The sequence below is a fragment of the Macaca fascicularis genome, chromosome 2 (genome assembly GCF_037993035.2).
Source record: "Macaca fascicularis isolate 582-1 chromosome 2, T2T-MFA8v1.1".
NCBI lineage: Eukaryota > Metazoa > Chordata > Mammalia > Primates > Cercopithecidae > Macaca > Macaca fascicularis.
In genome coordinates this window covers 28447120-28474635 of record NC_088376.1, presented here as the reverse complement: position 1 = coordinate 28474635, position 27516 = coordinate 28447120, and the positions used below count along the sequence as shown (strand labels likewise).

At 39.5% G+C, this 27516-nt stretch overlaps 1 protein-coding gene and 1 long non-coding RNA gene across 4 annotated transcripts in view; both read left to right on the top strand.

Moving 5' to 3' along the window:
* Nucleotides 1-27516, top strand: part of RAB5A (RAB5A, member RAS oncogene family) — a 37025-nt gene that overhangs the window by 6564 nt on the left and 2945 nt on the right. For 2 of the 3 annotated variants that reach the window (XM_045387015.2, XM_045387016.3), the window contains exons 3-5: nucleotides 21447-21598; nucleotides 21904-22026; nucleotides 23857-23950. In XM_045387015.2, the coding sequence (XP_045242950.1) occupies nucleotides 21447-21598; nucleotides 21904-22026; nucleotides 23857-23950 (369 nt within the window). The remainder of the gene's footprint in view (nucleotides 1-21446; nucleotides 21599-21903; nucleotides 22027-23856; nucleotides 23951-27516) is intronic. The other variant, XM_074030904.1, reaches the window with a different exon arrangement.
* On the top strand, nucleotides 10695-11839 carry LOC141409620 (uncharacterized). Its single transcript, XR_012430650.1, has 2 exons — nucleotides 10695-10825; nucleotides 11643-11839. It is a non-coding gene; the product is annotated as an uncharacterized lncRNA (long non-coding RNA).

The following is a 27516-nucleotide window of genomic DNA, read 5'->3' as shown; positions in this document are numbered from 1 at the left end:
ACTTTTTCACTGTGCTGACCCCATGTGAATACTATTCAGGAGGTATGACAGTACCATTATGATTATAGCTGTGGAAACTGTTCTTTTATGCTCTGTACTCATAGCTTTTCACCTTTAGGAGCTAGAGTAGATGTAAAACATTTAAGAATTTTAAGGTTTGAGCTATTTCATGATCAACTCAAAAGGTCTATAACTTGCAGGTAATACGTATTTTTGTTTTGACTGACAGGTAGTAGAAGTTACCTGAAAAATGAAGCCAACCAACTCTTTTGCATTTCAACTGTTGGGTTTTTTTTTTTTCTTTTTGAGACAGAGTTTCACTACGTGGCCCAGGTTGGAGTGCAGTGGTATGATCTAGGCTGACTGCAACATCCACTTCCCAGGTTCAAGCGATTCTCCTGCCTCAGCCTCCTGAGTAGCTGGGATTACAGGACCACACCACCACTCCCAACGAACTTTTGTATTTTTAGTAGAGACAGGGTTTTGCCATCTTGGCCAAACTGGTCTCAGACTCCTAACCTCAAGTGATCCACCTGCCTCGGCCTCCCAAAGTGCTGGAATTATAGGCGTGAACTACCATGCCTGGCCTCAGCTGTTTAATTTTCACTTTACTGTTTATATTTCCTGACTTGAGTTATTGTTCTGAAGCACTCACTTAAAATTTTCATCTCTATTTGATTGTGTTCAAAGGTGGATATCATATGTTACATTCTTTGTGGATTCTGGATCCACAAAGAAAGAATATCAAGATTTCTTCTGTAATTTGTGTGGTTCTTCCTAAATATAATAACTTGATTTAAAAATTCCTGTTGCACTGGGCATGATGGCTCACATCTGTAATCCCAGCACTTTGGGAAGCTGAGGTGGGCAGATCACTTGAGTCCGGGAATTTGAGACCAGCCTGGCCAACATAGCGAAACCCCATCTTTACAAAAAATACGAAAATTGGCCAGGCGTGGTGGCACACACCTGTAGTCCCCGCTACTCAGAAGGCTGAGGTGGGAGGATTGCTTGAACTCAAGAGGCGGAGGTTACAGTGAGCCGAGACTACACCCCCACACTCCAGCCTAGGTGACAGAGTGAGAACCCTGTTTCAACCAAAAAAAAAAGAATCCTTGTTGCCTCACCATACTTCATGCATCTTACCCCATAGCACTCTTGATGAAATTGCATGCAGCAGATTTAGCAATTTAGAGAGTTCTAGCTTGTTTGTAGGGGTTTAAAGTTTGCATGACATTTATGTTTTTATTGTTTGTCTGAAGTTAGCTGAGAGGTTAACAAGGAGCAGTAGGCTCAGAGAGTTGTCTTCCTGCTTTGCTTGGTACTGCATCTCTAGGCTCAGGAGCTCTTCAGTAAATACTTGTTGAATGAGGGCTAGCCAGCTTTCGTTTAGCACCTTGAATACCTGAAAAAACTTTAAAGATTCCTAGTGAGTTTCTCTTCTCAAGAAATATTTTTAAGAAGACATTTATGTGATATTTATAAACAAATTAATCCTCAGTAGTTAGAATATGCGGTGAAATAACAAGCAGACAGTCCTTTTTTTCTCTTCTCAGAAAAGTGCTTCATACCACAGTTACAATTTTGTTTGCACTAATCAAAAATGTCTTATAGACTCTAAAGTTTAGGTAATGGAACTGTACATGAAAACATTAACATTCCTCTTGCTGGTTCTGTGATTTTTGAACATTAGCTTAGAACAGTGGTCCTCAAAGAGCATTCCCACTTCCAGAAGCAGCTGCATTAACTAGGAACTTGTTAAAATGCAGAATCTCGTGTTGAATCAAAGCATTTGGGTGGGACCAACAATTTAGGTTTTAATAAGTTTTCCAGATGATTCTGATGGCATGCTAAATTTGAGAACCACTGCTTTATGTGTTCTGAGTAGTTGATTTTACATTGATACTAACATTGATTCTCCCATACACAGAATAATTGTGGGGTTTTTTTGAGGTGCGGTGTTTGTCGGAATTTTAAAAACATTGTTGACCGGGTGCGGTGGCTCATGCCTGTAATCCCAGCACTTTGGGAGGGTGAGGCTGGCAGATCACGAGGTCAGGAGTTTGAGATCAGCCTGGTCAACATGGTGAAACTTCATCTCTACTAAAAATACAAAAATTAGCTGGGCGTGGCAGTGGGTGCCTGTAACCCCAGTTACTCAGGAGACTGAGGCAGGAGAAACATTTGAACCCAGGAGGCGGAGGTTGCAGTGAGCCGAGATCACGCCATTGTACTCCAGCCTGGGCGACAGGGCGAGACTCCATCTCAAAAAAAAAAAAAGAAAGAAATTTATAGCAGTTATTAACTCTAAGTGAAGTGCTGTTTCTACTTATATATTTAACACCCATCTAAATTGGTTAGCATGGCAAACTAGTTGTTTTTATTCTAAAACAACATCTAACAGGAATAAAAGTTACTGTTAAAATGAAGAAAAACAAGGCTTGTTTCAAACTTATTATTAACATACTATTTTACCTAACAATTCATGGCCAAGTAATTCTCAAGAATAAACCATTGTGGTTAAGAAAGAAGACTGTATCCAGATTAAAGTTTTTACCACAATGCCTGGCACAGAGTAAAAGGTTTATTAAATTATAGCTATTACAGTTACCATCACCACTGTTACTTTTGGCTGAGTCATTTTATCACTGTTGATATTTTTGTTGTATTGTCATGATATAGTATTATCTTGAGATGGTAGCTGTTACACCTAGTGCATAGCATTTGATTTAGAAAATTTGAAGATTTGAAAAACTTTGTGTTTTCCTTTTTTTTTTTTTTTTTTAAACAGCCTGCTCTTTGCCCAGGCTGGTGTGCAGTGGTGGCATCAAAGCTCACTGCAGCCTTGATGTGGGCTCAAGTGGTCTTCCCAAGTAGCTGGGAACTGACTGTAGGCATGCACCCCACACTTGGCTAATTTTTTATTTTTTTGTAGAGACAGGTCTCACTGTTGGTGCCTAAGTTGGTCTCAAACTCCTGGGCTACAGCAGTCCTCCCACCTCAGCCTCCCAAGGTGCTGGGATTATAGGTGTAAGCCACTGTGCCCAGCCCAACTGTGTTATTTGTGGAAGTTTCTCAGAGGGAGAAATTACAGGGCTAAAGTACTACATGTATGCATATGTTAAAGTTTCTTCCAGTAACTACTTAATAATGTGTACCTGAAAATTGCTAAATTGTTAAATGTCCTCACCATTAAAAAATAGTAAGTGCCAGGCGCATGGCTCATGGCTCATGCCTGTAATCCCAACACTTTGGTAGGTCAAAGTGGGCAGATCGCTTGAGACCAGCCTGGCCAACATGGCCAAACCCCATCCCTACCAAAAAAAAAAAAGCAAAAAGTAGCTGGGCATGGTCGTGCACGCCTGTGGCATGAGTATTGCTTGAACTTGGGAGGCAGAGGTTGCAGTGAGCTGAGATAGCGCCACTGCACTCCAGCCTGAGCAACAGAGTGAGACTCTGCCACGGAGGTTGCAGTGAGCCGAGATAGCGCCACTGCACTCCAGCCTGAGCAACAGAGTGAGACTCTGTATCAAAAAAAAAAAAAAAGGTAAGTAGGTGAGGTGATACAGTATTGAATTACCTTGATTTAGTCACCTCACAATGTGTACATATATCAAAACGTATTATATATCATAAGTATGTATTGTAAATACATACGATTTTTATTTTCAACAATACCTTAATAAAGCTGGGGAAAATAAAGTTACTTCCTAAACAGAAAAGCTAGCTAGAAAATTTAAATCCAAATAACTTATGTTTTTCCAGTAGCAGAAAGCTTTCTACTGTTGCCCTTCACTTGTTAGCCTTCCGAATGGCTTGTTTGTATAATTATAATCTGTGCTTGTATCTTTTTGCATGTGCACATTGTTAAAAGTACTTTTGAGAAAGAAGACCTGGAGACCAAACCACCAGCATGTGGTTTTTGATTCATGAGAAAAAATGTGTGTTTCAAATATTCATTCTACTTTCTGATACGTTGATAGTTAAAATTTGTGGAAGTTAATCATTTGGTTTCAAGTGAAATATTATCATCTTTATGCATGATATTTTCTTCTAAAAAGTACATATTCAGAATTTGAGAGGTTATTACCTAGAGAAGTTGATAGAGATTTGGTATTTCATATCCGTTTATGTCACAACCTAAAAAAGTCTTTCAGTAGTCTTAACTATTCCCTAACTTCTTAGTTTAAAATATTATCATATGTGGCTACTTTAACATTCCTGTGAGCTGGGAGTCGGTATGCATGGTTCTCATCCTCACATGCTTTCATAAGCATTTATGTGAACTCTGTTTATACATTTGTAACACGAGAGTATTGAACTAGGTCAGGATTCTTGTAGGCCAGATGTGGTGGCTCACGCCTGTAATCCCAACACTTTGGAAGGCCGAGGCAGGCATATCACCTGAGGTCAGGAGTTCGAAACCAGTCTGACCAACATGGCAAAACACTGTCTCTACTAAAAATACAAAAATTAGTAGGGCGTGGTGTCATATGCCTGTAATCCCAGCTACTGAGGCATGATAATTGCTTGAACCTGGGAGGCGGAGGCTGCAGTGAGCTGAGATCACACCACTGCACTTCAGCCTGGGTGACAGAGTGCTGAGGCATGGGAGGCTGAGACATGAGAATTGCCTCAACCTGGGAGGCAGAGGTTGCAGTGAGCAGAGATTGCACCACTGTGCTACAACCTGGGTGACAGAGCGAGACTGCATCTCAAAAAAAAAAAAAAAAAAAGGATTCTTGCAGAGCAGATGTTCTTATAAACTGTATACTCTTCTCATTAAACAATATAGTCAATACAATTTAACTTTTGTTTTCTTAAAATGTATTTTAAGATTTGGAATCATGAGCATCAGTTTCTGCCTTGCCATGCTTAGTGTGTTGATGCTCTCTGGTGGTTTGGAAATATTCAAGCTGTTTGGTAGAATGATTTTGCCAAATAGCTCTTAGTGAACTGCTCTTACTGATTCACTAATTTGCTGCTTTTACTTGTTATATATGGGAAATATTAGGTTGTCTAAAGCAAACCAAAATAAAACCGGAAATCATCTCTGATGATTCTAAAACTAGAAATCAGGGACGACTTCTTAGTATAGTTTGGGAGACAAATTGAGTAAACATTGTAATCTGGTGCTATATATTAAAGGTTTTTGAAAGTGATATTATATGCCACTTTTTAAAAATTAAGCCTAAATCTCCAACTGATCTTTCTGTTAATGTACTGATTTATATTATATATAAATATCTCCAAAAGAGGATATGCATAGAAAGTAGTCTCAGTTCCATTCTGAGGAAATCTGTACATTTGCATAAGCTTTAGTGCATGGACTTTGTGAGATTTATTCTGGCTGCATTTAGTCTATTTTTGCTAGCTCTCTGGTTGTGTTCTGATTTTTTGAGACAGGGTCTTGCTCTGTTGCCCAGGGTGAAGTGCAGTGACATGATCATGGCTCACTGCAGCCTCGGCCTCTTGGGTCAAGCAGTCTTCTCACCTTAGCCTCCCAAGTAGCTGGGACTATAGGTGTGCACCACCATGCCTGGCTAATGTTGAAGTTTTTGTAGATACGAGGTCTTGCTGTGTTGCCCAAGCAGGTCTTAAAACTCCTGACCTCAAGTGATCCTCCTGCCTTAGCCTCCCAAAGTGCTGGGATTATAGGCATGAGCCACCGCGCCAGGCTGCATTCTGAATATATAAGGTTTCTAGATAATTGATCTTTTCAGAGACACACTGAGAGGCACATGAAAGACACTTGGTTTTGAATAATAATTGGTGGAGGCAATTTTGCTTTTAGAATAGAATAAATAATTCTTACTTGATAGAAACATGGGAAATTTTGGCAAACTGTTTCTCCCTTTTTTAGGTTATATACCATAATAACCTGACATTGCATATACATAATCTTGTTTATGAAGTATGCTGAGTAAATTTATGATAGGATAATATCATTTGGAGTTACATCAAGAGCCTTTTCAGCAAACCTCTTTGTGAAAGAGAATAAAGATGTGTAAGAGTAAGAAAAGAAACAAGAGTACTTCTAAAGGTTTTTGTTTGTTTGTTTTTGAGACAGGGTCTTGCTCTGTTACCCAGACTGGAGTGCAGTGGCATGATCGTGGCTCACTGCAGCCTCAACTTCTGGGCTCCAGCCATCCTCCCACGTCAGCCTCCTGAGTAGCTGAGACCACAGGCGTGTGTGCTCCTGCCCCCAGCTAATGATTTTTGTATTTTTGGTAGAGATGGCTAGTCTCTGTGTTTCCCAGGCTGGTCTCGAACTCCTGAGCTCAAACAATCAACCTGCATTAGCGTCGCAAAGTGCTGGGAGTACAGGCGTAAGGCACTTGTTCCAGGCCTCGTTTTTTGTTTTTTCATTCATTGGTTACCTTGATGTATATGTAAACTTTAGTTACTTAGTTACTAAATTCTTCAAGATGAAAAAGTTAAGTGTTAACTGAAGTCATATGTTAGACTTTGAAAATAAGAATGCACTACAAATCAGAATATCTGAAGTAAGTGTTGCTAAACAGCATTCATCCTTCTTTCGAGGAAAGGTAGAAGCAGGATGAAGAACCAGTTAGTTATTCATGGTTTTTTAAGCCTTAAGTGTTTACAGTAGTAGTAATTGGATATTCTTTGGGTCCCAAATAAGAAGTGGGTAATCTTGATACGTGACTAGTCACTGCATAATTATCAGACACCTTCAGCTTTTCTCAGTCAAAAAACTGTTCTTTATCTTTGCATTAAACTAGAGCCAGAATGTGTTCCACTTAGTTACTATAATTTTTATTTGAGGTATAACATGAATAGAATTTTCTCCTCTATTGCATTCATATGTAATTTGTGAATTTTAGAAATGTGTGACTTCTAGGAAATAAAGGATAATTTAAAGATAGGATACTTAAAATAATTACTTGTTATGTGATACATTCCTAGAACTTAAACAGCTCTTTCACAGGTTTCATCTGTACCTTGTCATGGCTATATGGGGAGGTACTAATTTTATAGACAAGGAAACTGAAGCAATAAAAGTTAAGTATATGCTTGAAGTTTTGCAACTAGGTGACAGCTGGGATTAAAGACATCTTTCTGAAATGCCATTCATGTTCTGGAATGTACTGTGTATGTGTGTGTTTCTCCTTGCAAGAACCTCTCAGACTGTTAAATAATATGTAGTTTTTGACAGGTAGGGGCTTTCTTGCTATATATCACTTAAGGAAAATAATGTGAAAGTATTTTGAAAACAAAAGAATATAAGATGATAATTTAAATTGTCCATATTCCTAAATTATCATCACCATTTTCATTTTTATGCCATTATCATGTATCACATGCTATATTTTAACTGACTTTAATCAAATACATTAATTTGTTCATGTGAATCAAAATTCAAGAGGTTTATAAGGTTTACAGTGAAAAATCTGCCCCTCATCTTCTATCAAGCCCACTCAGTTCTTTTCCCCAAAGATGATGTTACTTTGTTATATATCCTTGGAAAGTTGCTGCTATACTCAAATCTATATATTCGTGTGTCCCTTTTTACAAAATTTGAAATATGTCAGACCTACTATAATACACTTTTTATTTTTCACTTTAATGCTGGTCTAGTTATCTATTGCTGAGACACAAATGACTCCAAATGTAGAGACTTAAAATTATTTTATCATCTCCATGGTTCTAGTGAGTGGGCTTAGTAGGTGTTTCTCACTCTGATCTTTCCCCTGCTTTTGCAGTTCATTATGGGGCAACAATCATCTCAACACATCTGGCAGTTGGTGCTGGCTGTTGGTTGGGACCTCAGATGGAGCTGTTAGTTAGAACACACCTACATGTAGTAGCCTTTTATGACGTTGCTCCAGAAGTCACATAGAAAGATAGCATCAGTTCTATTCTAGCCACAGGCCTGTACAGATTCAAGGGAAGAGTGTCAACATCACATTGTAAGAAGAATGTGGTATGGAGTGTCTTGTTGCAGCTACCTTAGAAAATACAATCTACTGGCCGGGCCGGGTGGCTCACACCTGTAATCCCAGCACTTTGGGAAGCTGAGGTGGGCGGATCACGAGGACAGGAGTTCGAGACCAGCCTGGCTAACATAGTGAAACCACTTCTCTACTAAAAATACAAAAATTAGCCGGGCATAGTGGTGCATGCCTGTAGTCCCAGCTACTCGGGAGGCTGAGGCAGGAGAATGGCTTGAACCTGGAAGGCGGAGGTTGTGGTGAGCCGAGATTGCGCTACTGCACTCCAGCCTGGGCAACAGAGCAAGAATCCATCTCAAAAAAAAAAAAAAAAAAAATACTATCTACCATAAGACCTATCTATATCAAAAGAACATCCGCATTTTTCTTGGCTGTAACAGTATTCCCTTGCATGTGTCATATTAGTAATAACAGTTCTCTAGTTTTAGATATGTACATTGTTATATCTTTGGCTGTAATAGTACTGTGCTAAATAACAGTGAGCAGTAATTTCTCACATATTCTGAGAATATCTGGAGTATATATTTTTAGAGCCCATTGTGTTTACTTTCTCTTTTTTTTTTTTTTTGAATCGGGGTATCACTTGCCCAGGCTGGTGTTCAGTGATGCTATCACAGCTTGCTGCAGCCTTGAACTCCTGGGCTCAAATGATATTCCCACTTCAGCCTCCCAAGTAGCTGGGACTACAGGTATGAACCAACACACTTGGCTGATTTTAAAATTTTGTAGAAAAGGGTTCTCATTATGTTGCCCAGGGTAGTCTCAAACTCCTGGCCTCAAGCCATCCTCCTACCTTCACCTCCCGAAGTGCTGGGATTAAAGGCGCGAGCCACCATGCCCAGGCTGTGTTTCGTTTTTCTGTGAACTATTCATAACCTCATGTTATTTCTGTATAGATTTCTTTGTAATAGTCACACTACTGCATTCCATTTGATTTATTAATTGTAATATTTCTCAGTACATCTATATTGTCACATTTTAGTATCTGGCAATCTCCTCTTTTTATTTTTTAACTGTTCCATTGTTGGGCATTTAATGTTTGCTTTTTTGTTTGCTGTTTTAGGTAATCACCTAATAGAGGGGATATCTTAGAATTTCACCCGCCCCGCCGAATTACTTTTGTAAGATCAATTTCTAGAGGTGATTATTACTGAACCCAAAGGAATTTTATCCTAATAAAATTGTTTTGTAGGATCAAAAGAATTCTAGTCTTCATCACTTTTTTAACCCTTAGAGATACACCCAATTTCTTTGAGAGTTGGCCTAGATAATTATATCCTAGGATTACAGATTTCCTCTGTTAATAGGAGTTTAAAGTTTTCCCTCTCAGTTCTCTCTCCTTTAGTCTTTTTTTTTCTATTATGTTGTAAAATTCTCAGATATCAGAACTTTTGTTTTTGTTTTGAGAGACAAGGTCTTCCTCTGTCACCCAGGCTGAAGTGCAGTGGCATGATTATGGCTCACTGCAGCCTCCACCCCCTGGGCTGAAATGATCCTCCCACCTCAGCCTCCCAAGTAGATGGTACTACATGTGCATGTGCCACCATGCCTGGCGAATTTATTTTTAAGATGGAGTCTTGCTATGTTGCCCAGGTTGGTCTTGAACTCCTGGCCTCAAGCGATCTTCCTGAGACAGGAATCCCAAAGTGATGGGATTATAGGTGTGAGCCACGGTGCTCAGCCAAATATTAGAACTTTTAAATTCATTTAATATATAAGCTTACTGCCAAGCATGAAAAAATCACTTTGAAGGCCAGTAATGTTTTAAAGGTCTAGAAGATTCTCTTGAGGGCTAGGAAGGATTATGTGCTAGGTTCTTGAACTAGGAGAAAAGGGAAGGAATCCTGGTATGCAAAATAGCTTGGGCACTATCCTTGCACATTTGACAAGTTTAGTGACATACTTTTGTTGAGTAAAGTATCTGTTGTCTATAGATAACATGTCTTTTGTAGATACTTATATATCTACCTACCTACCTATAGATATCTACATGTCTATATCTCCCTTAAAGCTAAGCTAATTTTCTTAACCTTTTCTCTGTTGATATTTGTTTGGTAGCCTTTATCTGATTCTAGTTAATAACTCGTAACAACCTGTACCCTATCATTTTTTAAAAAATACCTTTTGTCTTTGTAATGTGTTCTTTCATTCTTCTTCCCAATTCAGCAGTTTTGGTACGTTCCTGTTACATAAATCTAATCTGGTGAGCAGAGATGTTCTTAGGGTTATGCCACTTGGTGAGGTAATCACAGGGTCTTAGCCCTGAAGGCGCTCACACTGACTTTATCAGTTTATTCTAGGGTGATCAGGTTTGGGGCACTAACTTAATACTAACAAACTCCTAAGATTAATTTTATTTTACTTATTTTTTTGAGACAGAGTCGCCCAGGCTAGTGTGGGCAGAGTGTAGTGGCGTGATCTTGGCTCACTGCAACCTCTGCCTCCCTGTTTCAAACGATTCTTGTGCCTCGGCCTCCTGAGTAGCCGTGACTACAGGCGCATGTCACCACGTCTGGGGAATTTTTCTATTTTTAGTAGAGACAAGGTTTCACCATGTTGGCCAGGCTGGTCTTGAACTACCTCAGATCCCACCTTGGCCTCCTAAAATGCTGGAATTACACAGACGGGAGCTACCATGCCTAGCCAAAACTCCTAAGATTAACTTACTTATTACCTACTTACTTACTTACTTACTTTATTTATTTATTTATTTATTTATTTATTTATTTATTTGAGACGGAGTCTCGCTGTGTCCCCTAGGCTGGAGTGCAGTGGTGTAATCTCTGCTCACTGCAACATCTGCCTCCTGTGTTCACCTGTCTCCGCCTCCCAGGTAGCTGGGATTACAGGTGCATGCTGCCACACCCGACTAATTTTTGTATTTTTAGTAGAGACGGGTTTCACCATGTTGGCCAGGCTGGTCTCAAACTCCTGACATCAAGTGATCCACCTGCCTTGGCCTCCCAGAGTGCTGGGATTACAGGTGTGAGCCACTGTGCCTGGCCCAAAGATTAATTTTCAAACAACGTGCATCAGTATGTTAGAAATACCTAGTGTTAGCTGGGTGTGGTGGTGCATGCCTTGTAGTCCCACCTACTCCGGAGGCTGACTTGGGAGGATTGCTTGAGGCCAGGAGTTCAACGGCACACTGAACTATGATAGCACTGCTGCCCCAACCTGGATGACAGTGGGAGACCCTGTGTTAAAAGAAAGAAAGAAATTCCTAGGGCGACGATGTTCAGCTGGTGACATGTGGCTGACTGTCTTATGTACTGGTTAGTGGACTCCCTTAGAGTTGGGTGTCCCGTAAGGGTTGCTGTCAAGTTGTGATAGTAAAAAGCATTGACTTCTCAATATCCTTTACCCTAGACAGTGTTGGAGAAATACTGATTTTTATTCTTTACCTCACTCTTGACTTAATGCAGGATCTTCCCTGTGTATCATTAATATTCTTCAGGATTTTAAATCATTTCGCAACTATTACCTTTAGATGTTGCTCATAGATATTTATATTTGTTTCCTTCCTTTATTTATTTATATTTTGGGGCGGGGGCGGGGGTGGGGATGGGACGACAGGGTCTCAGTGTCACCCAGGCTCAGGTGATCCTCCTGCCTGAGCTGCAGACCTCTTACCCCCTACCCCCCGCCCAGTAACTGGGACTACAGGTGCACGCCACCACACCTGTTTTTGTATTTTTGTTAGTAGAGACGATTTCTCCATGTTGTCCAGGCTGGTCTCGAATTCCCGGGCTCAAGCGATGTGCCCGCCTGGTCCTCCCAAAGTGCTGGGACTACAGGTGTGAACCACTGCGCCTTACCCAGATTTCTTTTTTAAATTGTGGTAAAATATCCGTAACACAAAATTTACAATTTTAACCATTTTTTAGTATACAGTTGAGTGGTATTAGGTACTTTTAGCATTGTTGTGTAACTATCCAAAACTATCTTCCCTAACTGAAACTCAGCACCCATTAAACAATAACTACCCCTTCCTCCCGTGTCTGGCAACCACCGTTCACCTTTTCTTTCTGACTCTAGCTACCTCACATAAGTAGAATTGTACAGTATTTGTACTTTCGTGACTTCCTTATTTCATTTAGCGTAATGTCCTCAACGTTCCATCCATGTTGTAAAGCATGTGCCAGAATTTCCTTCCTAAAACTTCTTAGGCTGGATAATATTCCATTGCATGTATATACTTCATCTTGTTTGTCCATCATTGGACACTTAGGTTGCTTTCATCTTTAGCTATTATGAATAATGTTGCTGTGAACATTGGTGTACAAATACTGTTTTAAGTTCCTGCTTTCACTACTTTTGGATATATTCCCATAAGTGGAATTGCCGGATCATATGGTGATTCTGTCTAATATTTTTGAGAAATATCTATACAGTTTTCCACACCAGCTGCAAAGCAGTTCCAGTTTTTCCACGTGATCACCCACACTTTACCTTTTTCTCTTGCTTTGATCATAGCCATTCTAATGGCAGTGAGGTGGTAATTTGTGGTTTTGACTTGCATATCTCTAATGATTGGTGATATTGAACATCTTTTCATGTGCTTATTAGACTTATTTATTTATTTTGGTTTTTTGAAACAGGGTCTCACTCTGTCACCCAGGCTGGAGTGCAGTAGCATGATCACAGCACACTGCAGCACATGAGCTCAGGTGATTCTTCCACCTGTACCTCCCAAGTAGTCTGGCGCATACCCCCGTGCCTGGCTCATTTTTAAATGTTTTATAGAGACAGAGTCTCACTATATTGCTCAGGCAGATCTTGAACTCCTGCTTAAGCAGTTCTATTATCTTGGCCTTCCAAAGTCCTGGGATTACAGTTGTGAGCCACTGTGCCCAGCTCTTATTGGTCATTTGTGTATATTCATTGGATAAATGTCTATTCTAGTCCTTTGTCCTTTTTCTTCTTTTGAGATGGAGTTTCAGTCTGCCACCCAGGCTGGTGTGCCATGGCACCATCTTGACTTGCTGCAACCTCCATCTCCTGGGCACAAGGAATTCTTCTGCCTCAGCCTCCCGACTAGCTGGGATTACAGGCAACTGCCACCACGTCCGGCTGATTTTTGTTTTTTGTTTTTTGTTTTTTGTTTTTTTTTGAGACGGAGTCTCGCTGTGTCGCCCAGGCTGGAGTGCAGTGGCCGGATCTCAGCTCACTGCAAGCTCTGCCTCCCGGGTTTTTACGCCATTCTCCTGCCTCAGCCTCCCGAGTAGCCGGGACTACAGGCGCCCGCCACCTCGCCCGGCTAGTTTTTTGTATTTTTTTTTAGTAGAGACGGGGTTTCACCGTGTTAGCCAGGATGATCTCGAACTCCTGACCTCGTGATCCGCCCGTCTCGGCCTCCCAAAGTGCTGGGATTACAGGCTTGAGCCACTGCGCCCAGCCGATTTTTGTATTTTTAATAGAGACAGGGTTTCATCATTTTGGCCAGGGTAATCTTGAACTCCTGACCTCAGGTGATCCACCCACTTCAGTCTCCCAAAGTGCTGAGATTACAGGCATGAGCCATTGCGCTTGGCCCTTTGTCCGTTTTCTAATCAGGTTTTTTGTTGTTGCTGAATTGTAGGAGTTCCTTATATTAATACATTCTAGCTTTCAATCCCTTATCAGATGCTCATTGATTTTTAAGAATGAATTCTAGATAAATTAGTATTTATAGATCACCTCTTAAGATGGATTAATTTTGGGAAGATTGCTCTCTTTCTATATGTTATCTACATAATAATTTCTTATTTTGTTAGGCTTTTGGAATATTTTCTTTTTGCGTTTACTCACAGTGTATATGCATTACTGTGCCCTATTTATTTCCCCCCCGGGTGCTGAGTAATACTTTGCCCGATTCTACTTTTATTTCTTTCTTTTCCTCACATTAATTGAAATGTAACTCTTCCCTAACTATACTCACGACTGTGGCTTCTGCAACGCATTCCTTGGGTGCTTCCTGTATACACACACTTTTGTAGGAAATAAAAATGGCCTCAGTTTTTTTTCCCCGTTTTCAGCTATGTATTCTTCTCTATGTGTAATTTTATCATCTGAAGTTAGTGCTTATCTGAGAAAATCTGTTATGTTGGATTACTGCTATTAGTACTCATTTTCCCAGTGAACCAATTTCTGTCTTCACTGATAACTTTAGTACCTGATTCTAACAATCTCTAATTTGAATTTTTTTTATCACAAAGCCACATTCTATTTCTGAAAATTTGAACAAGACCCTTTCCCCTCTCTGGTCACTGCATCCTTTCCTTTTAGTTTTAATTGCTACTTAATACTTACTACGTATTTAGTTACTAGTATTTGTTTTCACTGACACAGGTGGATTTTTTTTAAAGGTACTCAAATATGACAACCTATATTATTGTTTCTCTGTACACATTTATTTACTACCAAAAATTGAAAAAAACAGCATATCGAAATTTCTTTACTGCAATTCACATCTTTGAAAACCAGAAAATCTGATTTATTATGCTGTAGCCAAACTACCCAGTGTTTTCTTTACATTCTTTCCCCACAAGTTACTTTACTTGTGATTCTTTCTTTTGAGACAGCCCGTCTCTGTCACCCAGGCTGGAGTGCAGTGGCACAGTCTCAGCTCAGTGCAACCTCTGCCTCCAGGATTTGAGATATTCTCATGCCCCAGCCTCCTGAGTAGGTGATACTACAGGCACGTGCCACCATGCCTAGCTAATTTTTGTATTTTTAATAGCCAGGGTTTCACTGTTTTGGCCAGACTGGTCTCAAGCTCCTGGCCTCAAGTGATCCTCCTGCCTCAGCCTCCCACAGTGTGCTGGGATTACAGGTGTGAGCCACTGCGCCCAGCCTTACTTCCAATTCTTGATGACGGATTTCGTTTCACTAACAAGGTTGTTTTTAATTATTAAATAGTTTTAAATTCTTCGAGCATAAAAGTTTGTTCTACCTACTGTCTTGAACTCCTGACCTCAAGTGATCCACCTGCCTTGGCCTCCCAAAGTGCTGGGATTACAGATGTGTGAGCCACAGTACCTGCCCTATTTATATTTTTTCATTATGCTAATTTAGGAGATAAAAATTGTTTTTACTATGTGGATGATTTTGTTGACTACTGGTCTCCTTTTCCATTCTTTTGTGAATTGTCTTTACACATTTATTCTTGAGGTTCTAAAATTTTTCTAAACATTTATAGTAACTTTCTACAGATTGAAAATACTAATCCCTTAGCATCCATTGTAGAAATTTTTCTCATTAGGTTTGCCCCTTTGTCATGGTAATGACACAAGTTTTGCAAACCTGAAGTCTCATATTTTTGTGTAATCAAATCTGTAGTCTTATATAGAATTTTGGTCAATTTTAATAAAGCAATTCTTCCCTGTCAGTTTTGATAAATAATAAGTTTGGGCTTGAAGTTGTATGGTTTCTCAGTTTTTGTATTTTTTCCCCTTTCTGTTTAATTCATGTAGAATCATTTTAGTTATGAGGTGGGGGTTACTTTGTTTTTCTTTTTTTTCTTGAGATGGAGTCTCACTCTGTCACCCCGGCTGGAGTGCAGGGGTGTGATCTTGGCTCACTGCAACCTCTGCCTCCTGGGTTCAAGCAATTCTCCTGCCTCAGCCTCTTGAGTAGCTGGGATTACAGGCGCATGCCACCATGTTGGTCAGGCTGGCCTTGAACTCCTTACTATGTGATCCACCCGCCTCAGCCTCCCAAAGTGCTGGGATTACAGGCATGAGCCACCATGCCCAGCTGGCCACTTTGTTTTTTAATTATTAATCTTTGGTTTCATGCCATCAATTTGGATATCCTTTCCCTCGCCCAGTGTGTTTTAATGTCTTCTCCTGGCTTACTGTTTGAGTCTTGCATATTATAATAGGCCTTTGGTATTTGCAGATTTGACCTTTTTTTTTTTTTTTTTTTTTTTTTTTTTGAGACGGAGTCTCGCGCTGTCACCCAGGCTGGAGTGCAGTGGCCGGATCTCAGCTCACTGCAAGCTCCGCCTCCCGGGTTCACGCCATTCTCCTGCCTCCGCCTCCCGAGTAGCTGGGACTACAGGCGTCCGCCACCTCGGCCGGCTAGTTTTTTTTTTGTATTTTTTAGTAGAGACGGGGTTTCACCGTGTTAACCAGGATGGTCTCGATCTCCTGACCTCGTGATCCGCCCGTCTCGGCCTCCCAAAGTGCTGGGATTACAGGCTTGAGCCACCGCGCCCGGCCTGCAGATTTGACATTTAAAGCTTCAGCTATTCTCACCTAATTCCAAGGGCTGTGATAAAGTAATTTGTAGTTTTGCTGAGGCTGAAATGTTACTTGCTTGCTGCCAGGCTTGCAAATAGGAACTGATCACGTAGCTCAGAGGGAGCCTATCAGACAGGCCAGCACCCACATCTCAACGCAGCTTTGTTTTTCTCTACTTGTCATCGCGTACACAGTAACTCTCGAAGTGATAAAAGCTGTTTCTTTGTGAAATATGGGCCCGAAAAGAAAACCAACTACTAGTGCTGGTGATGGAAGTGAAGAGAAAATGAAGCGGTCTAAGAGTGATGGTTCTTAGCCAGAAAATAGACGTTTTGGATAAATTAAAGTGGTTTTACAGATTCAGGTAAGTTTGTGGTTGGTTCATGTTGCTACTGTATTGATGTAGTAATTTATCTTTTCAGTGGCACAATTCGTTTACATAACTTTATAAATTACTAGTAATGTATTTTTAGGAGCACTAAGGATTTGAAGATGTCACCTAAATGTCAGTTACACTTCACCGAGTTTTACAGGGGAAATTAAACACTGTAGTGGAATTTGGCCAGGTGTGGTGGCTCATGCCTGTAATCCCAGCACTTTGGGAGGCCAAGGTGGGTGCATCACCGGAGGTCAGGGGTTTGAGACCAGTCTGGCCAACATGGTGAAACCCCCATCTCTACTAAAAATACAAAAATTAGCTGGGCGTGGTGGCGGCCGCCTGTAATCCCAGCTACTTGGAAGGCTGAGGCAGGAGAATCACTCCAACCCAGGAAGCAGAGGTTTCAGTGAGCCGAGATCGCGCCATTGCACTCCAGCCTGGGCGACAAGAGCAAAACTCCGTCTCAGAAAAAAACAACACTATAGTAGTATTTTAAAACTTTAGGACTTTGGGAAATCATGAACGTCTTGGGGTGTATTATGTATATAAGAGTTTGTTATACTGGCCTACACTATTCCAGTAATATTTCTGTTCATGTAGTACTGCAGCACTTTTCATTTTTTTAAGTATATTATAAAACTGATTTTCCCTGGCCTTTAATGTTGGTCTTTTTCTCCCCCAAAATTATGCTTTATCATACCACATGAACAATAGTACAGTGGTGGTGGTGGCGGTGGTTGTTTTGAGACGGAGTTACACTCTCGTTGTCCAGGCTGGAGTACAATGGCACAATCTCGGCTCACTGCAACCTCTGCCTTCCGAGTTCAAGTGATTCTCCTGCCTTAGCCTTCCAGGTGGCTGGGGTTACAGGCATGTGGCACCATGCCTGGCTAATTTTTTTGTGTTTTTAGTAGAGACAAGGTTTTGCCGTATTGGTCAGGCTGGTCTCAAACTCCTGACCTCAGGTGGTCCACCTGCCTTGGCATCCCAAAGTGCTGGGATTACAGGCAGAAGCCACCGTACCCGGCCCAGTACAGTGTTATCAAGTGAAAAATATCTTGATGATGTTTTTGAGGTTGTGTTACAACTTGAGTAGAGAGACCTTGTGAAATGTCTGTTTTTTCACATTTGGGAGCTGCCTCTGTCTACATTCAAATGTTATCTGAAGTACCCTTTAAATGGTTCCATGTATCTTTTTGAACTTCCTTCTTTTGGTAGACATTTTTGAACATCTGTATGAACAAGGATTTATATTAGATGCTGGTACAGAGAAGAACTACTACAGGTTGAGCATCCCTAATCTGAAGTCTGAAATGCTCCCCAGCTCTTCAAGCATCAATATGATGTCACAAGTGAACAGTTTCACACTTAACACCTTTGCTTTCTGATGAGTCAGTGTACATAAACTTGGTTTAATGCACAAAATTATTTTAGCTTCAGGCTGTGTGTACGAGCTTTATGTGAAACAAATGAATTTCATGTTTTGACTTGGATCCCTTCCCAAAAGTATCTCATTATGCAAATACTACAAAATCTTTAAAAATCCAAAACACTTCTGGTTCCAAGCATTTCATGTAAGGGATACTTAACCTGTGGTCATTGCCCAAGTAACTCTCAATCAAGGAGAAGAAAAGATATAAACCAATGACTATAAAAGATGTGAAATGTTTCTACACAGAGAACTCTGGGAGCACAGATGTAGGAGATGTTAACTAGGGTGGAATGAAGGAAGGTTTCTAAGCAGAGTTGAGGAATGAATTGATTATCTTTGTTAATCTGAGTGGGATCCATTCCTGTTCCAGCATGGTTTCCCCTGGTTTTGTTCCTAGATTTAGAAATAATGCCCTGGTTTGCTATAAGGAAGAATCTTAACATGTTTATTAGGAATGGATATTGACTCAAATGCCTTTTTGTAATTTGTTTAAAAGGATTTTCTTCATTAACCTGTTATTGTAATAGTTTTGTATTTCTGAAAGAATATACTTGGTCATGGGCCTTTGTTTGTCTTAATGTATTTGTTGCAATTTCTTTGTATTTGGCATTTTTGTACATGTATGGTGGCCTCTTGTGGTATCTTTAACTGGCTTGAGAATTGGATCGTATTTTCTCTAAGGCAATATCTCTAATACACTTGGCCCTCTGAATCTGTGAGTTCCGCATTTATAAATGCAACCAACTGCAGCTTGAAAATATTAAGGGGGAAAAAATTACTTAGCTCCAAAAAGCAAAAATTAAATTTGCCACACACTTAATACTGTATTGAATCTAGTGGATGACGTGATGCACAGGCATTGTATTACCTAATACAATGTAATCTAGAGATGCTTTAAAGTACAAAGTAATCTAGAGATGCTTTAAAGTACACAGGAGGCTGTGCTTAGGTTATATGCACATACTTTGCAATTTTTTATCTGGGACTTGAGCGTCCTCAGATTTGGTTACCTGTTGGGGATTCTAGAGACCAGTCCTTCATGATAGATGGGAAAGTTCTGGAAACAGTCCTCCACAGATACTGAGGGACGACTCTAGTTATTTCCCTGAGCCTGAAGTTTGCTTATGGATGTATAAATGAATGTTTTTACTACTAGTATACTTTGTGAATCATAGTATGTCTAAAAAATAAAACAGTCTATGCACATTTTAATCCCTTTTTTTTTTTTTTTGCAAGTCTGCATCAAACTATACTTGGAAAAAGGCTTGTGTATTGTGATTTATTTTCCTCTTTTCCTTTTTGATAAGAGTACTGTCTTAGGGAGTTAATTTTAGTTTAAAAACATGTTTTGATCCTACAGGAGAACCTCTCATGACCTTGAAAAAGTGACATAGTGCTCTCTGGATATCCTTTACCATAAATACAGCATTTTAGAAAATGGATAATTCTGCTAATTGTTGGTTTAAAAAAAAAGTTTGAACTGGATTAGAATATATTTTACAATATGATTAGTGAGAATTCATAAAACTATCAATTAGAATCTAAGTCAAAATGAAGATGTTTACAGTATTGTTTGCAAAATTCAGAAGATTTTAGTTGTCGATACTAAAGCCAGCAACCAGTTAACCTAAAAGAGCATAAAAAAAAAGTTATGGCTAACATAAAAGAGATACATCTTGTTAGACTTGGTTTCTTTAGCACATTTGATACTGGTTAGTACATCTCTATCGACATCACTAGATAAACTGCTGTAATTTAGAGAAATGTATCATAATTCCTTTGCATAATATTTAGAAAGGTGTAATTCAAGTGCATACCAATTTGGAAATAGGGTTTGAATATCACACCTTGAGCTAAACGTAGAAGGAAGGGAGGAGCATACCAATTTACAGTGAATGATAGAGCAGCAGCAGCGGGCAGTCTAATGGCTGTGTGTGGGTCTTTTAATTTTAACAATATTGTATCATTTTATAATGCTACGTTCTTTTTTTTTTTGAGACGGAGTCTCTGTTGCCAGGCTGGAGTGCAGTGGCGCGGTATCAGCTCACTGCAACCTGTGCCTCGTGGATTCAAGCGACTCTTCTGCCTCAGCCTCCCGAGTAACTGGAACCACAGGCAGGCACCACCATGTCGAGCTAATTTTTGTATTTTTAGTAGAGACAAGGGTTCACCATGTTGGCCAGAATAGTCTTGATCTCCTGACCTCGTGATCCACCCGCGTCAGCTTCCCAAAGTGCTGGAATTACTGGCATGAGCCACCATGCCCAGCTTGTGATGCTGCTTTCTTAGTGTTAAAATTAGAATCAGGAAAAGTACAGATCCGAAAAATTCTTACGGCAGAGAATGAAAGGTAGGAGCAAATATTGAATCAACTGAACAAATTAAATCTAGGTTAAGGTAATAATGACTACCACAATTAAAGTGTCACAATGTTTTAAAAAATAATATAACAAAAGGCCGGGTACAGGGGCTCATACCTATAATCTCATCACTTTTGGGAGGCACTGCAGTCTGGGCGATAGAGTGAGACTGTGTCTCAGGGAAAAAAAAAACATATATAACAAGAAATACTAACTTGGTGGTAATGGACTGGGACTAAATTGCCAGAGTGTGCCAATAAAATCTAGTAAAATGGAACAGGACGTGGTGTTGGCAATGTAGATGGTACTTTTAAGCACACTGGGTTTCCTGCGACCTCCATTTTTTGAGACTATCATTGCATTTCTTTAATTGTAGAGCAGTTTTGAAATGTAGTCTTCGCTGGGCTCGGTGGCTCACGCCTGTCATCCCAGCACTTTGGAAGACCAAGGTGGGCGGATCACCTGAGATCAGGAGTTCGAGACCAGCCTGGCCAACATGGTGAAACCCCGTCTCTACTAAAAGTACAAAAATTAGCCAGGTGTGGTGGTACGTGCCTATAGTCCCAGCTACTCAGGAGGCTGAGGCAGGAGAATTGCTTGAACCTGGAGGCGGAGGTTGCAGTGAGTTGAGATCACGCCCCTGCACTGTAGCCTGAGTGACAGAATGAGAGTCTTGTCTCAAAAAAAAAAGAAGGAAAAGAAATGTAGTCTTAAGCTTATTTAGTATTATAACAAGCTTTTCTAAGATTTCTAAGATGCAGAAATTTTTCAATCTGTGATTTCACTACAAAGGCCCTATATGTAAGCATACATGTAAATAGCTTAAAAGCACAGCTTTGCCAGTATTTAAAAGCTGTTATCAATTGTGGGTATGCAATCTGTCAAGTTTCTAGGTGTTTCCTTTTTTTTTTTTTTTTTAAACCCTCATTTATTGCTTTTAACTGACACATAATAGGTGTACATATGTATGGGGTTCGGTGTAACATTTTGATACATGTATACAAGCAGGTGTTTTCTATATTATGAAAACATTTGGAGAAAAATGATTAACTTATTGCAGTCCTTTTCTTTCAGCTGCTTTTCTAACCCAAACTGTATGTCTTGATGACACTACAGTAAAGTTTGAAATATGGGATACAGCTGGTCAAGAACGATACCATAGCCTAGCACCAATGTACTACAGAGGAGCACAAGCAGCCATAGTTGTATATGATATCACAAATGAGGTAAGTATGGATGCATTGCACAGTGAAATTAATTTGAGTACCCACTTTTGGTATTCAGAATTTTGATTAAATATTTTGGAAAATCTTTTTTTGATAGTCAATCTTGACCTTTCTGCTGAAGCTTTTGTGAATTAGAAAATCTGGTTTAAAAAAAATAAAATGAAAATGTCTCATAATACAGTAGTCCTAAGAATTTCTTTCCCACACTCACTGTGGACAGTCTTTTAAAAAAAGCCTTGTATCACAAAGATGCTTCCTAACCATTTTTTGAGCCTATGCCCAATAGCTGTTTCTTTGTTTAACAGGAGTCCTTTGCAAGAGCAAAAAATTGGGTTAAAGAACTTCAGAGGCAAGCAAGTCCTAACATTGTAATAGCTTTATCAGGAAACAAGGCCGACCTAGCAAATAAAAGAGCAGTAGATTTCCAGGTATGTTAAATTTAACTTTCACTTGAAAGTCCCTTTTTTTCCTGTAAGTTTTTATTTTGTGTCAACACTTGAGTTAGTTGTAATGTTAAAACCATGCAAGTAATAGAAAAGACTGATTTTTAAAACAAATACAAAATACTACATATAATAAAATGTTTCTGATAAACCTAAATTTTCAAATAGATTACTGGAATATAAAAACTGATCAAAAGATTTTGTAGACTTAAACAATAAAGGCCGGGTGCAGTGGCTCATGCCTGTGATCCTAGCACTTTGGGAGGCCAAGGCAGGTGGATCACCTGAAGTTGCGAGTTCGAGACCAACCTGACCAACTTGGAGAGAAACCCTGTCTCTACTAAAAATACAAAAGTAGACAGGTGTGGTGGTGCATGCCTGTAATCCCAGCTTCTTGGGAGGCTGAGGCAGAAGAATTGCTTGAACCTGGGAGGCGGAGGTTGTGGTGAGCTGAGATCACACCATTGCACTCCAACCTGGGCAACAAGAGCGAAACTCCGTCTCAAAAAAAAAAGAGAGAAACAGTAAAAGTAGTCATTGTTCACAGTGCACAAAGTGATTGTACTCTGCCCTAATTCCTCCATCCCACACATACTTTATGTCCTAACCCTCTTCTACTTATCTGCAAGTATGTGTCAGCACGTGTGTGTACATATGTCCATACGCAAACACTCATGTGGTTGTTCTTAAAGCGGCATTCAAAAATAAAGGCTCTGCCAGTCGGTATCCAGAGTTGGAAAATAATAAGCTAAAAACTAATAATTTTTAAAAAATTTTAAGGCTAAAAAAAATCCAGTTTGTGTCTTACGGTTGCTAATTCAGAATGTTTGCTGCTGCAAAATAGAGCAAGTGCAATCACTTAAAAACAAAGCAAGTCCTCTACTTCGACATTCTTTTTAAAACTGCCTGTTCTCTTGCTCTTTGGCTTCTCTACTAGAAGGGTGGTTGAGGCTATTATGTATATATCAGTGATGAAATAGTTTTCTGTTTTGATGACTGTAGATGGAATACATGTATTCTTCCACCATTAGGTATTAAGCTGGGCATGTTACACTTGTAATTTTATTTAATTCTTAGGAAAATGATGTGAGATGCAGTATCATCCATTACTGTTTCCAAAATTGTTGCCTCCCCAGCACTAGAGTGGCAGAGAAAATACTTAAGTTACAGTCAGAAGTGGCCCTGTCACATAACAGTTCAAAGGAGCCTCAGTTGTTTCTTTGTCCAATGGGAAAGATCATTGGTTACCCCTCATAACAGCTATGAGGATGAAAAGTAATAATATATGTAAAATGTAAAAGCATGACAAAAATGTAGGGCAGTAATGTAATTTTCAAAGGAATGATTCATGATATATTCAAGACTATAATGTTACTGTAGAGGTCACTGAAAATTAAATATGAGGGTGTCATTTAGTAGTTGAAGCCAGTGTTAGATATTTGGTTTCCCTTTGTCTTCATTGCAGATAATAAGTGTAAATAAAAATTTCCATTGAGATCAAAGAGAGTTTTATTTAGAATAAGATAATTCTCCCCCATCTCTGGAACTCAGTATTTGAAAGCAGATATAATGTAAGAACAGATTAATCAAGGTGGGATAATACAAGAATTTCAGACAAAAAAGGAAATAGTCCTTTATAAAATTTTCTTGCACAGTGCTCTTACCTCTGTTGTAGCTATTACATAGTTGTTGATTATAGATGATTATAGGAATCAGGTTGGAGCAGTAATAAGTAAGTCTCCTTTTCTATAACAAGTTTAAAGCAGATACAGCATATTTCCAAGAGATATATCTCATTTTTTGTTCTATAAACAGGAAGCACAGTCCTATGCAGATGACAATAGTTTATTATTCATGGAGACATCAGCTAAAACATCAATGAATGTAAATGAAATATTCATGGCAATAGGTAAGATTAATATCTCTTTTAAAATGATCAGTATAAGCAAAACAAGCATGAAGCATATTTGATTTGACTGTCTCTTTTTTAAAAAAGTATTGGGGGTGAGTGTGTGTGTATGTTTGTGTGTGTGTGAGAGAGAGAGAGATATTATACCACTTTTCTAAGTCCTTTCCACAAAGCAATACTTTGTTGGTAATATTGTTAAATTTGAAAGATAATTACCTATTAGGTTGTAATACTGTCAGTTTAGGCAAGCTTCTTCAAGGTGAGTTAAGCCTTAACCTTAACCTGATAGTTCAAATAGATAAATTTTGCAAAGGTTTCGCTGGGAGATTTGGATAAATATGTTTTTTTATTAGGTTATACATTTTAAAAGTCAAATTATTGGTAAGTATAACTCAGAAGAACATGACACATAAGTATACAGATTGACAAATTATTTTAATGTAAACATTATAAGGAAGACGATTTCAGAGCATAGAGGCATAAGGAGAAAAAAAAGAAAACAAAACAACATCCATACTTTATATTTGATCTTACACAGTGTTCTTGTCATTGCTTTAAGGTTTTTTTTTTTCCAGAGACAGAGTCTCACTCTGTCGCCCAGGCTGGAGTGCAGTGGCGCCATCTTTGTTCACTGCAAGCCCCACCTCCCGGATTCACGCCATTCTCCTGCCTCAGCCTCCCGAGTAGCTGGGACTACAGACGCCCGCCACCATGTCTGGCTGATTTTTTTGTATTTTTAGTAGAGATGGGGTTTCACCGTGTTAGCCAGGATGGTCTCGATCTCCTGACCTTGTGATCCACCCACCTCGGCCTCCCAGAGTGCTGAGATTACAGGCTTGAGCCCCCGCGCTTAGCCCTGAGGTGCTTTTAACCGATGGTAATTGCCGTTTCAGTTTTTGATTATAGGTAACGAAGTTGGAGTAGTATTATAAGCCTCTTTTCTATAACAAAAATAAAGGTTGGTTTAGTTTTTTGGTTTTAGATTTTATTTTATTTTATTTTTTTAAGCCTTTCCTCTTTTCAATGGTTTTAATGTATAGATTCTACCTGAAGGGTATGTTTTGGTGGTTCTCAAAGTTTGCCATCTGTGGTTTTCATGTGCCCTGCACTCTTCTCATCCCACAACACCTTTTATTTTACAGCACTGATTCTTAACTGGGGTGTTCACAGTCCTTACTTACACACTCCAAGTAAGAAATACTCTTAAATTGAACTCATATAAATAAACAGTTAATAGCTGAATCAGAGAATAATGAAAACCCAGTAAAAGTTGCAAGTATTTTTATTGTTTTTTACTAGGTGACAGAGTTTAATGGTACTTCATTTGAAATGGGGAAAAACTTGCCTGTTTCTCATGTAAAATGTTTTCCTGAAAAACTCAAGTTTGCAGTTTGCTAGGGAAATACTGGCACAGTTGCGAAGGGTTGTGTGATAATATACTCATTTTACAAATGTGACAGATTACACCCAGAATCACATCTGAAAAGTTAGAGGAAACAATGAGATAATAGGTCTTTCAAATCAGCCTGCACTTTTAAACCTTTCTCACAGTATTTAAACTCTACCAGATGGACTTCAGTTTGTACCTTTTTATTCAAACATGCTAAGAAAGTCATTTTTCGAGTTAGAAAGCAGCCTACATATTTTAGATTTTTGTTTTTTTCTGAAATTAGAATGTTTCCCTTCTTAAAACCTATGTGTAAATGGAATTATGGCCTTTCCATTTCCTTCACTAGATTAGTAATTTTTTTCTTTTATATTATTTTTTTGTTATGAAGGAATACTTTGATTAGTGACTTAACTCACACAGTGCACTCATAACAACTGTAATCAATGCAGGGACTAAAAAGTTTCTCATTCTGGTTTACTTCCTTCAGCCTCCTAATCTCACTCACATCTGATTTAAACACTTAGGGAAGCATGCTAAATAGGGAGACATGATGGATTGCTCAATCCGGAACCTAAGTTGTTACTATATACAGTATATAATGCTGTTTTGTGTCCTAGGTACCAGCGTTCAGCATCTCTGGGGCTTTGCTTGTAAATACATTTTACTGGAGATATACCATTATAATACCATTTATGCTACCAGCCTAGAGCCAGTCCCAGAGAAGTGGCCCAATGGAAGTCTTTCTTTCCGAGCTTCGGTGCTCCTGGCTCCCAAATGCATTGCACAACCCAGCATCTAGGATTCTAAAAATGATTGATGCTGATGTAGAATGGAATGTGTAGAACAAATAAAGTATAAAAGGTCCACAATACAACTAGGCAATCAGATCTCGAAGCAGAGTATATTCAATTTCTGAGTAACCTGAGTCAAAGCTATGGTAAAGTTAGAGTCTTACCATAGTAGTCTGTCCCCAAGATTGATAGAGATCAGTGTGTGCAGCCACTCTTAAAATCAGTACTCTTAGACATGTTTAATATTCTGCTTCCCCTCAAAAAATGAATTTAGCACATTAAGGGTCTTACGGATTAAAACAAACTACAGCAGTCTCCAACTTTACAGTGGTTTGACTTACAATTTTATAACTTACTGATGGTGTGAAGTGACATGCATTTAGTACATTCTCAGCTTACTATGAGGTTACATAGAGAAACCCATCATAAATTTCAAATACCATACATGAGGTCGGGTGCGGTGGCTCATGCCTGTAGTCCCAGCACTTTGGGAGGCCAAGGCGGGCAGATCACTTGAGGTCAGGAGTTGGTTAGGAAATGAGCCTGGCCAACATGTCGAAACCCCCGTCTCTACTAAAAATAGAAAAATTAGCAGGGCGTGGTGGTATGCGCCTGTAGTCCCAGCTACTTGGGAAGCTGAGGCAGGAGAATTGCTTGAACCCAGGAGGCAGAGGTTGTAGTGAGCTGAGATCATGCCACTCATGCCACTGCACTCCAGCCTGGGTGACAGAGTGAGACTCTGCCTCAAAAAAAAAAAATCATAAATCAAAAACATACAAATTAGGATGGATATGTCAGGATGTAGCCCCATCGTAAGTCAAGGAGCATCTGTATATCCAGCAGGTACTTTTTTTAATCAGTGGGAACACTCCAGAGAACAACCACTCGCTGTATAGAGCTTGGCAGAGGTAAAGTCGTAACTGCTGGTTGAGTGTGTTGTCTGAATCTGACAAGCCAGACTCCTCTGACTCAAATAAAGTTAGGAAATAGTTTTTGGAGATGAGGTCTTCAGGATAATTCTATTTGGATTAGGTATAGCTACTGGTCAGTCAGATTAGGATTCATCAGCCTATAAAAGGAGAAAATGAGGTTGGTTGCAGTGGCTCACTCCTGTAATCCCAGTACTTTGAGAGGCCACGGTGGAATGATCTTCAAGGCCAGGAGTTGTAGACCAGCCTGGGCAACAGAGCAAGACCCAGTCTCTACAAAACAAACAAACAAATTTAAAAAAAAAAGGCATGGTGGTGCATACCCTGTAGTCTTAGCTACTTGGGAGGCTGAGGTGGGAGGATCTTTTGAGCCCAGGAGTTCAAGGTTTCAGTGAGCTATGATTGTTGCACCACACTCCAGCTTGGGCTACAGAGGGAGACCTTGTCTCCAAAATG